The 12,313-nt window shown below is 38.2% G+C and overlaps 1 protein-coding gene across 3 annotated transcripts in view; it reads right to left on the minus strand.

Moving 5' to 3' along the window:
• PARP14 (poly(ADP-ribose) polymerase family member 14) overlaps positions 1 to 12,313 on the minus strand; it is a 52,139-nt gene that overhangs the window by 14,644 nt on the left and 25,182 nt on the right. For all 3 annotated transcript variants that reach the window (XM_032150009.2, XM_032150008.2, XM_032150012.2), the window contains exons 7-12: positions 11,945 to 12,181; positions 11,175 to 11,396; positions 7,381 to 7,459; positions 2,095 to 2,244; positions 1,734 to 1,796; positions 1,242 to 1,409 (exon numbers count right to left, since the gene is read on the minus strand). In XM_032150009.2, coding sequence (XP_032005900.1) covers positions 1,242 to 1,409; positions 1,734 to 1,796; positions 2,095 to 2,244; positions 7,381 to 7,459; positions 11,175 to 11,396; positions 11,945 to 12,181 — 919 coding nt within the window. The remainder of the gene's footprint in view (positions 1 to 1,241; positions 1,410 to 1,733; positions 1,797 to 2,094; positions 2,245 to 7,380; positions 7,460 to 11,174; positions 11,397 to 11,944; positions 12,182 to 12,313) is intronic.

Consider the following 12,313-nt stretch of genomic DNA (forward strand, 5'->3'; position numbering starts at 1 on the left):
GATAGATAGATAGATAGATAGATAGATAGATAGATAGATAGATAGATAGATAGACAGAGACAGATGACTGATAGAGAGAGAGATAGGAGAAATGTTGGCTAATCTGCTAGGAATAGATGATACTCTAAGGGGAATGAAAACAAAGGGATCAAAATTATACTCTTAGAAATAGAAAAGTTGTAAAATAGATATAGAATTCCATCTCAGAACATTGTAAGAAATGGTACAGAATTACAGATATGGGTCAGAGGGTTAGAAGAAGGCCCAGAAATTGACAAGGATGGTTAAGTTTATTGAGGCTAACCTTTTGGAAAGCCTAGAATGCCAGCATAAGAAATTCAAACTTAGATTCCTGAGCAACAGAATGACAGATCCGATGCTGACTATTCTCGCACTGGAACAAGGCAGCTCCATTCACTTCAAGCCTAAGAATGCATGCCTCCCCTGACCAGCTCTCTGAAGGAGACCAAGCAGGAATTCCTAAAGAGCTCAAAGAAGACCTGTGTAACAAAACTGCACATTCTGCACATGTACCCCAGAACTTGAAGTATAATTAAAAAAAAAATACCACCTAACTAATGATAAATCCAGAGCACCATCCTTATATATGAAAAATCACACTATCATTACCTAGTTTTAGGGAAAGAAGAAAATCAAAGGAGCAAGTAGGCTGGAAAGAGGAAAGTGGAGAGTGGAGTTTCTGACCCACTAGTGGGTCTGGTTCTGGTGACTGAGAAGTTTCTACGCAGAAATGCCCTGAGGCCAAGTGACACAGCTGACTGTTGAGCTGAAGCCTGGAAATGTTCCTCTGGGAATCAGCTAGAGTGAGGTGGAAGTTGTTGTACTAATATTCTCCAAGGAGAGGGGAAAGAGGAGGAAGCTAAGGACTGCATAATGGAGAATACGTAGGGAATGGAAAAAGGGGAAGTAACTGAGGAAAGAGAACGAGGGATGGCCTTTCCATTCTCTCCCTTCTCTTCCCCTCCTTACTTTCCCTTCCCTTCTTTCTGTCTCTCTAACACTCTCTTCAGTTTCCTGCATTTTGTTCCTCTTTTACTCAAACTATCCACAGGCTTTGTCATTCCCTTGGGAGTTGCCTTATAGGGAGGAAGCTGTCCACTCCTAGCTTAATGGTTGCTGCCCTGGGTCAGACTCAGCACTGACCACACTCACACTCAGCTCCAAGTGAAAGGGAAAGTAGATGGCTTGGGATTTAGCCTTGACAGCCAGAGGCTACGAACCTGTCCCAATGGCTGGGAGGCAAATGGATGAGTAATTTTGTTTTTCACACTCCTGCAAAACAGAGGAAACTGAACTCTTGACATCATTTCCACCAATTACATGAATGATATTCTTGCACCTCAAAAATCCACCTCCGGTTATTATATAATCATTTTTGCGCTGCTGAGCTGGGAAACACAGACAAAAAGATGCAAAATTAGTAGATGTTGAACCCATCATTTGTTTAGAAAGCAAAATGTACAACTTGGCAAGTAAGCATTTTGTGAATAAAAAACTCCTGAAATACTATCTTTGATGGAATGCTATGGCTTAACTTTACTTTTAACTGTGAGATTACTTTTCACTTCTAAGTCTCTGTGATTGGAATTCTTTAGTAAAATGTATCATTTTAAAATTAGAGTGTTGTCTCCCCAACCCTAAGACTTTTCTCAGCCTCTCCACAGCCTCCCATACAATTACAACTTAGGACCAAAAAATAGAATGTGCCTTACCTTGCTGAGAACATTCCCTTTCTACATTTTGTCCAGCACATTCTAAAATTGCTTTGGAGACCCCTACATGAGAAAATCAAGATGATAACAAACATGAGTAAAAAACCACTATGGTATATTTGGATCAGAAAGATTATCTAAATGCATTCTCCATCATCTGAGGAATCCTCTAATTGGGTATTGCTGATGACAAAGAAGAAAACTTCTTAAAATAAACATTATTAATTATGGAAAACCCTGTCAACATAATTTAAAAGTTATTAATTAATAAGCCAAAGTTATAAAAAACAGTTTGGCTATAGAAACCCTCCTTCATAGCATCTACCGTTAACTGTTGCACTCACCAAAATTGTACAAGTACCTGCTTTGAGATTAAATGAGTTTGATGTTGAATTTACAATCACATCTGCCTCTTCTTTCGTGATATCTCCAGAAGCCACCTGGAAGATGATGGAGCCAATCTTCATTTCATACACACCTGAATCAGGGCTAGAAACAGTCCCATAAAAACCTGAAAAGAAAAGAAGTAAAGTCAATAACTAAGTCAGCCACAGCAAGAATGACTTGGGTATCCTGCTGACATGTGACCCTCTTGTATGTCTTCCCTCTCTCTCTCTTTCTGTGACCTCTGGTCTTTAACCTGGCCCTGCCCCTCAGCCTCAGTGATGATCTGCTTAGGAAAAAAGAATTAGAAAATAGAATCCATATCAAACATGAACTCTGGTGCCGGCCAAGGTGAAGTTAGCCTACTATAGCCTATCTCTCTCATTGATTACAACTAAAAACAGGACAAATACAAAAAGCCACTACCCAAGAGCTCTGAAAAGTTACAATAACGGCAGACAGATTGAAGAAAGGTGCCAAAACTTGCAGAAGCAATCTGCTAAGGGGGGCGGTTTTCCATTTTGTTCTGTTTTAAAATTTTTCCTCTTTTCTCTCCCAGCTTTGACCCAAGGGTGGCCCTAGTCTCACAACCTAATATTTAAAATGTCCAGTCTATATTCCAAAATTGCTTGTCGTATAAAGAACCAGGAAAATTTGATCAACCCTTAAGGATAAAGAAAATCAATAGCTGTCAATCCAGCCAGGCACGATGGCTCAGATCTGCAATCCCAGCACTTTGGGAGGCCGAGGTGGGTGGATCACTTGAGTCCAGGAGTTCGAGATCAGCCTGAACAACATGGTGAAACCCCATCTCTACAAATAATACAAATATTAGCTGGGATGGTGGTACACAACTGTAGTCCCAGCTACTTGGGAGGCTGAGGTAGGAGGATCACCTGAGCCCCCAGAGGTTGAGGCTGTAGTGAGTTGAGATTGTGCCACTGCACTCCAGCCTGAGTGACAGAGTGAGACCCTGTCTCAAAAAAAAAAAAAAAAATGTCAATCCCAGCCAGGTATGGTGGCTCATGCCTGTAATTCCAGCACTTTGGGAGGCCGAGGCAGGTGGATCACTTGAGGTCAGAAGTTCAAGACCAGCCTGGCCAACATGGTAAAACCCTGCCTCTGCTAAAAGAAAAATACAAAACTTAGCTGGGCGTGGTGGCACAGGCCTGTAATCTCAGCTACTTGGGAGACTGAGGCAAGGGAATCACTTGAACCTGGGAGGCGGAGGTTGCAGTGAGCCAAGATTGCACCACTGCACTCCAGCCTGGGCAACAGAGCAAGACTCCATAAAAAAAAAGAAAAAAAAAGATGTGAATCCCAAAGTGACCCAGATGGTGGAATTATAGAAGACTTTAAAGCATCTACTATAACTATGATCCATGAGGTCAAAGTAAACACATTTGAATGGATGGAAATGATGTGGAATGAATGGAAAAATAGGATGTCTCTGCAGAGAAATAGAAACTATTTTAAAAAGACATCAAACAAACAAAAAAAGATAAAAATGAAACAAAAAGCTGGTTCTTTGAAAAGATAAAGAAAATTCATAGACCATTAGTAAGATTAACCAAGAAAAGAAGAGAGAAGATCCAAATAAGCTCAATTAGAAATGAAACTGGAGACATTACAACCAATACCTCAGAAATACAAAAGATCATTCAAGTCTGCTATGAATACCTTTACGTGCACAAACTAGAAACTCTAGAGGAAATGGATAAATTCCTGGAAACATACAACCCTCCTAGGTTAAATCAGAAAGAAACAGAAACCCTGAACAGACCAGTAACAAGCAGCAAGACTGAATTAGTAATTTTAAAAAATTGCCAACAACAAAAAAGTCCCAGACCAGATGGATTCACAGCTGAATTCTACCAGACATTCAAAGAATTGGTATCAATCCTACTGAAACTATTCCAAAAGATAGAGAAAGAAGGAATCCTCCCTAAATCAGTCTAAAAGCTAGTATTAAACTAACAATAAATCCAAGAAAGGATACAACAAAAAAGAAAACTACAGACCAATATCCCTGATGAACACAGATGCAAAAATCTTTGACAAAATATGAGCTAATGAAATCCGACAGCACATCAAAAAGATAATACATTATGAACAAGTGTATTTCATCCCAGGGATGCAGGGATGGTTTAACATATAAAAGTCAATAAATATAATATATCACATAAACTGAATTAAAAACAAAAATCATATAATCATCTCAATAGATGCAGAAAAAGCATCGATAAAATCCAGCACTGCTTTATTATAAAAACCCTCAACAAAATAGGTATAGAGGGGACATATCTTGAAGTAGTAAAAGCCATATATGACAAACCCACAGCCAACATCATATTGAATCGGGGAAAGTTGACAGCATTACCCCTGGGAACTGGAACAAGACAAGGATGCCCACTTTTACCACTTCTATTCAACATAGTACTGGAAGTCCTTGCCAGAGCAATCAGACAAGACAAAGAAATAAAGGGCATCCAAACTGGAAAAGAGGAAGTCAAACTGTTGCTGTTTGTGGATAATACGATTGTATACTAGAAAATCCTAACGACTCATCCAAAGAGCTCCTAGATCTGATAAACAATTTCAGTAAAGTTTCAGGTTAAAAAATCAATGTACACAAATTAGTAGCCCTGCTATACACCAACAACCACCAAGCTGAGAATCAAATCAAAGCTCAATCCCTTATACAATAGCTGCAAAAATAATAAATAAATGAATAAATAAATAAATAAATAAAATACCTAGGAATATACTTAACCAAGGAGGTGAAAGATCTCTACAAGGAAAACTACAAAACACTGGTCAAAGAAATGACACAAACGAATGGAAACACATTCCACGCTCATGGATGGGAATAATCAATATTGTGAAAATGACCATTCTGCCCAAAGCAATCTAGAGATTCAATGCAATTCTCATCCAAATACCAGCATTATTCTTCACAGAACTAGAAAAAAAATCCTAAAATTCATATGGAACCAAAAAAGAGCCCATATAGCCAAGCAAGACTAAGCAAAAATAACAAATCTGGAGGCATCACATTACCCAACTTCAAATTATACTACAAGGCTATAGTTACCAAAACAGCAAGGTACTGGTATAAAAATAGGCATATAGACCAATGAAACAGAATAGAGGGCCAAGAAATAAAGTCAAATACTTAAAACCCAGTTGATCTTCAACAAAGCATACAAAAACATAAATTGGGGAAAGGATACCTATTCAATAAACAGTGCTGGGAAAACTGGCAAGCCACATATAGAAGATGAAACTGGATCCCTATCTCTCACCTCATATAAAAATCAACTCAAAATGGATCAAAGACTTACATCTAAGACCTGAAACCATAAAAATCCTAAAAGATAACATTGGAAAAACTCTTCTGGACATTGATTTAGGCAAAGAATTCATGACTAAGGCCCCAAAAACAAATGCAACAAAACCAAAAATTAAAAATAGGACCTAATTAAACTGAAAAGCTTCTGCACAGCAAAGTAATCAGGAGAGTAAACAGACAATCCACAGAATGGGAGAAAATATTCGAAGACTATGCATCCAACAAAGGACCAGTATCCAGAATCTACAAGAAACTCAAACAAATCAGCAAGAAAAAACAAACAAACAAAACAAACAATCCCATCAAAAAGTCAGCAAAGGATATGAGCAGACATTTCTCAAAAGAAGGTATACAAACAGCCAACAAACATAAGAAAAGATGCTCAACATCATTAATCATCAGGAAAATTCAAATTAAAACCACAACGAGATGTCTCCTTACTCCTGCAAGAATGGCCATAACTTAAAAGTCAAAAAACAATAGATGTTGGCATGGATGTGGTAAAAAGGGATCACTTTTACATTGCTAGTCGGAATGCAAATTATTACAACCACTACAGAAAACAGTGTGGAGATTCCTGAAAGAACTAAAAGTAAAACTACCATTCAATCCAGCAATCCCACTATTGGGTATCTACCCAAAGCAAAATAAGTCATTATATGAAAAAACATACACACACACATTTACAGCAGCGCAATTTAAGATATAGAACCAACCTAAGTGTCCATCAACCAACAAGTGGATAAAGAAAATGTGCTATATATACACTATGGAATACTCTTCAGCCATAAAAAGGAATGAAATAATGTCTTTTGAAGAAACTTGGATGGAGCTGGAGGCTATTATTCTAAGTGAAGTAGCTTAGGAATGCAAAACCAAATATCCTATGTTCTCACTTATAAGTGAAAGCTAAGCTATGAGGATGCAAAAACATAAGAGTGATATAATGGACTTTGGGGACTCCAGGGGGAAGGTTGAGAGGGGGATGAGGGATAAAAGACTACATAATGGGTACAGTATATGCTGCTCAGGTGACAGATGCACTAAAATCTCAGAAATCACTACTAAAGAATTTATCCATGTAACCAAAAACCACCTGTACCCCCAAAACTATTGAAATAATCATAATAATAATAAATTGCAAAGGAAAATAAAGTTCAAACTTTAAAGAATTTAAAAATTTAAAAAAGAACCAAATAGACATTTTAGAACTTACACACACGTATCTAAAATAAAACATTCACTGGATGGGCTCAATAGCATAGTGGACAGAGAAAAGACTCAGTGAACTTGAAGGTAGGTCAAGACAAATTATCCAATCTGAAGAACAAGAGAGAAAAAAGATGAGCGGGGTTGAGGGGGGTAGGCATGGGGAGAACAGCTCTGCAGAAACCTTGGAACACTGTCAAAAGGCTTAGCACCACAGTATTGGAAAACAGAAGGAGATATGAAATAAATCAGTGCACAAAAAGAGCATTTAAAGAGATGACTTAAAATTTTCCAAATTTGGTGACATACATTTTTATATTCAAGAAGCCTCGGTGAAACTCAAACAGGATAAACTCAAATATGGCATCAACAAATTTGACAAAATGAAAGATTTGGTGAGTATTGTCTCTCTAATTTGTCTATTTTGGAAAATACATGTCACATTCTCCTCAGGAAATGGTAGTCTTGTCATTACTTAAAACCCATTATACAGATTATATAACTTGGCCTGCCTTCCCTTTTGCTTCAGATTATATAAACATGACCAGTGTCGTACATGCTCAGGTATATGAAACATAACTTAGTATCATTTGTCACTCATTGATTTTTTTTCATAAAAATTATCACTACTGTCTTTTACCTGTCAATGAACAGTTACTTAGCAATTAGAAATCACTTCTCAATTTAGAAGCTTTACTGAACCTTGTGTATCTTTAGCCTTCGGAATTTTGTCACTGACGAGATTTCCATTAGCCCTTTTGGCAAATTCATCTGAAAATGCCTGAAATATAAACATAGTGTTGATCATTACACTCCTCAGTAGATGAATAAATTGGAATCATCAGGGTGTTTGGTCCTGCATGCATATATACATGTTTGGGAGATAACCATTCTCAAACAGTATTATTTAATTTCATTGTAGATCTTGAAAGTTATGAAAACAACACATGATTCTGTTTCTATAAATGTGTCTAATGAAAATATCAACGATGTGGACAAAGATATAAATACAAGGATATTCACTACAGTGCTATTCATAACAGAGAAAAAACAGTTAAAAATTCAACAGGGAAAAAGTTAAATAAATGTTGCTGTATCCATGTGTTAGAGTATTTATTAGCCATTAAAAATCGTATTTTCAAAGAATTTTTTAAACAAGGTCTCACTGTGTTGCCCAGGCTGGAGCGTCACCTAGGCTGGAGTGTCGTCCAGGCTGGAGTGCTAGAGGCATGATCACAGTTCACTGCAGCCTCCACCTCCTGGGCTTAAGCAATTCTCCCACCTCAGCCTCCCAAGTAGCTGGGACTATAGGCATATGGCACCACACCCAGCTACGTTGTTTTTTTTTGTTTTTTTGTAGAAACAGTATCTCCCTATGTTGCTCAAGCTGGTCTTGAACTTCTGGCCTCAAGTGATCCTCCTGCCTTGGCCTCCCAAAGTGCAGGGATTAAAGGTGTGAGCTACTGTGCCCGGCCTCAAAGAAAATTTAATGAAATAGAAAACAAAAGGAAGGATATTAAATAAAATAATTTATAATCACAATCCTTTATTTGTTTATTTGAGATGGAGTCTCATTCTGTCACCCAGGCTGGAGTGTAGTGGTGCAATCTTGGTTCATTGCAACCTCCGCCTCCCAGGTTCAAGTGATTCTCTTGCCTCAGCCTACTTGGGAGGTAATTTTTGTATTTTTAGTAGAGACGGGGTTTCACCATGTTAGCCAGGTTGTTCTCCTGACCTCAGGTGATCTGCCTGTCTTGGCCTCCCAAGGTTCTGGGATTACAGGCATGAGCCACCGCTCCCAGCCAATCCCACTTTTAAAAGTACATACGTAAAAAAAGCAAGCTGGAATAAAATCCAACTAAAAAATTTATGCATTTTGCATTGTTCAAAGTTTCTTTTTTTTTTTTTTTTTTTGAGACGGAGTCTTGCTCTGTCACCCAGGCTGGAGTGCAGTGGCGCGATCTCGGCTCACTGCAACCTCCGCCTCCCGGGTTCACGCCATTCTCCTGCCTCAGCCTCTCCAAGTAGCTGGGACTACAGGCGCCCGCCACCACGCCCGGCTAATTTTTTGTATTTTTAGTAGAGACGGGGTTTCACCGTGGTCTCGATCTCCTGACCTCGTGATCCGCCCGCCTCGGCCTCCCAAAGTGCTGGGATTACAAGCGTGAGCCACCGCGCCCGGCCTCAAAGTTTCTACAATGAACATGAATTACCATAATAGTCAGTCAAAGCAAATAACTTGCCAATTGTAAAAACTACAATGTTAAGAGAATGACCATCACAAGGTCCCAAACACTTCCGTTTTTAATTTCCTATTTGTACCAAAAGAGGAAGGGCTGGGGAGTCATGATTTTGGGAGCAAGTAGCTGGCGTATGTATTCTTGTGTTAATAAACCTGTGAATTTCATTTTTTTTTTTTTTTGCCTGTCGGTGACCCTCCAAAATCATCATTTTAGTCCTCCTTGTAAACAAGCAACAGAGAATTTTCTTGGAAAAAAAAAACAAGTAACATCTTGGCTAAAGACAGATGCAATAATGGGAGAAGGACCCAGACAGAGGGTAGAGCAAAGATCTCAGACTCACAGGCCTCCAGGAGCCAGGTAGGTAAGGCACATTTGTAAAGGTGGTCTGATTTGACTATGGAGAACTAGAGAACACCTGCCACTCAGCCATGGAAAACTTCCTGTTCCAAGCAGGAAGCCATGTTTAATGCACCAGAAGTTTTGAAGTTTTAGGTTGTAGTGAATATCTAGAGTTTTATGTAAAATTTTTGATTTTTAAATGTTAGCCACTGATTGAAATTTTTTTAAATAATCTAAATAAAGCACATCTAGAGGCCATGTTCAAATCACAGGACTGGTGCTTTGCAACCTCTGTGACAGTCTCCGTCTATAAACATCTCAATAAGCTTTGCTGATTTTTTTGTGCAAATGTAACCGAAGTTTAACTGTCTTTAACAGTCTAAAGAGAAAAAGTGTAACAGACACATACAGAGAATTTCAAATGGTACTAAAGGTATCTGTATAGACTAATTCTTTTTACAGAGTATTTGCAAAATACTCAGTCTTCAGGAAAGAAAATGAATGCTGAGGTTGCATGAAAAAGAGTGATATTTGAAGGTTCAGGTCTGTGTCACAGGACTCATGCTGTATTCAATCACCCGTTCATTCAAAAACAGCACTTCATGCCTCTCATTTAGTTCACTTTGTGTATATAAATCTTAGCTCCAAAGTAATTGTGATTTATAGGAGGGAAAGTATGTGCTATTCCTATTCGTCCTGTTCCACGATCCACATCACCTTGCACAATGCAAGTCACAGGGAGATTATTTTAAAAGCTTCTGTTGCATAGAAGAGTAACTAATTATACAGGACAAGTAAATGGACCACATATTTTACTCAGGTGGTTTGGCTGCCTGATCAGAATTTAGGTTAGATTTACTTGCTTCCAAAGAACTTATAGATAGTATCTAGCGTCACAGAAAAATTAAGTGTTACCTAAAAATTCAGAGGGTCCAATGATCCACAGATATCTCCTGGGTTGCTGATTTTAATCTGTTTGATCAATTTTTGCAGTATCATGGGAGCTTTTCAAACACTGAATGTCATCTACTTTATTTGATTAAGTAAAGACTTGGAGTGCAGGGATAATGGCTTAAATGCCTGTTGTGCTGCCATAATGCTGACTCCAATGGCTCTCCCACAGCTGATGTGAGCTGAATCATGAACTCATGACTGATGACGGTTCTAGTGTTTCTGGTCCCAACTCTCCTAGTTACATGGGAATGTGCTAATCCATTCTAACCACACCTTCTGACGTCTTCCTATTGATAAGGCCACACTGTGCCTTTATACTATGTACTAAAATTTCTATGTCCATATGGAGGGAAATCCTATAGTCAACTCCATTGCAATATGTGGGCCTTATTTGGATTCTGATTCAAACAAAAAGCTGTAAAAACAAAACGTTTATGAGATAGTCGGAAATTTGAGAATTGATTTGATAATTGGTTAAATAAAGGAATTATTGTCCATTTATTTTAGGTGTGATACAGTATTGTGGTTATGTTACTTTTTAAAAAAGAATTGTTATTGTTTAAAATAAATGTTGAATTGTTTATGGATAAAATGATATGTCTGGGATTTGCTTCAAAATAATATACAAGGAAGGGAAATAAATGGAGATAGAGACGAAACATATTGGCTATAGGTTGATAACTGTTGAAGTTCAGTGATAGGTACAAGGGATTTCATTATACTATCATGTCTACTTTTGGATATGTTCAAAATTTGCCTGAATAGGAAGTTAAATTTTTTCTACATCTGTAACTTTTCTTAAAATTTGTCATGCTACAACTACAACCACAAGTATAAACTACTTCCTTGCTTTCCTGTATGGGGAAATGAATGAAAAAAGCATCCTGTTAGACCAAAAAGACATTTGAAAAAACATTAAGTCTCAGTTGCCAAAATAATCAGAAATGAGTTGCACTGTACCTGAATATTTTCATGATCACTCGGGTGCAGCAGAAAGTGAACCTCTTGTAAAGTTTTCAGCTGATTCTTGCTACTAAATTTGAACACCTCTGAAATGATTAATTCAGCGAATATGGTTTTAGGAAATCCCAAGTTTCCTGTTCCTATTGCTGGAAATGCAATTGATTTTAAGGACAAGCTCTCAGTGATCTCCATACATTCTCTGATTATGTCTTCCATGATCTGAAATGCACAAAGCACATCCTTATACATCTTGTCTAGAAATGGGAGTTAGAACAAAAAGGACAAGAATTTAGCAACTTTGTGACCTTGAATACTCGTTTTTGCTTTCAACAATGATGAAGGGCAATCAGAAGGGGAAAGAAAAATACAAGAGAAGACGAGGAAAAGGAAAAGAGAATGCAAGAGACTTAAACACATTCACAATGAAGGAAAGAAGCAAAGCAACTACTGTTCTTTTCCTTCATTCTCTTCCATTCTTCACACCCTCCTCTGGCTTTCTTCACTAAGCAAGCGATAATATTATCTTCAGTAACCCTTCCTTGAGCTCCAATAATTATTGAGCACAATAATCCATTTATAGTATTAACTAGTCCTCAGGAGAAGTCAGCTACAGCTGAAAGAAATGGCCACATGATGGAATCTGCCAAAAGAGTGATTATTATGGAAGAGAAACAGACAAGGCCAAATCTATGTCCAATCAATATGCTACTAAAAGGAGAACCCAAAGGGCTATCCGACTTCGTGGAGAATTCAAAACCAGGCCCAACCTTGAGTGAAGATGTGCTACCATTTCTCCACTCCGGAGCTACCACGTGAAGCACATAGCGACAGTCCAGATTCCAGCTGCTGGTTTGGAGCACTGTGCCCACGCTGACAGCCACCCCTTGTCCAACTGTGTCCAATTCCTCCTGGAGCTCTGGTCCAGCTTTTTCCAAGAGGGCCTTAGAAAGAGGCCCTCTACTAAGCACAAGATCCGAGGGAACGGAGTTGACAACAACATCAGTCTTAAAGACAAAACCAAAAATTTGTTTCAAATTTTAACAAAAAGCATTCATCAGTGATTACTATATTTGAGGCACTGGGCTTGGCACAATGGGAGACAACTAAGATGACTAAGGTTTCAGTGACTGAAATAT

This window comes from Hylobates moloch, unplaced genomic scaffold (genome assembly GCF_009828535.3).
Source record: "Hylobates moloch isolate HMO894 unplaced genomic scaffold, HMol_V3 SCAFFOLD_4, whole genome shotgun sequence".
In the NCBI taxonomy this organism is placed as follows: Eukaryota; Metazoa; Chordata; class Mammalia; order Primates; family Hylobatidae; genus Hylobates; species Hylobates moloch.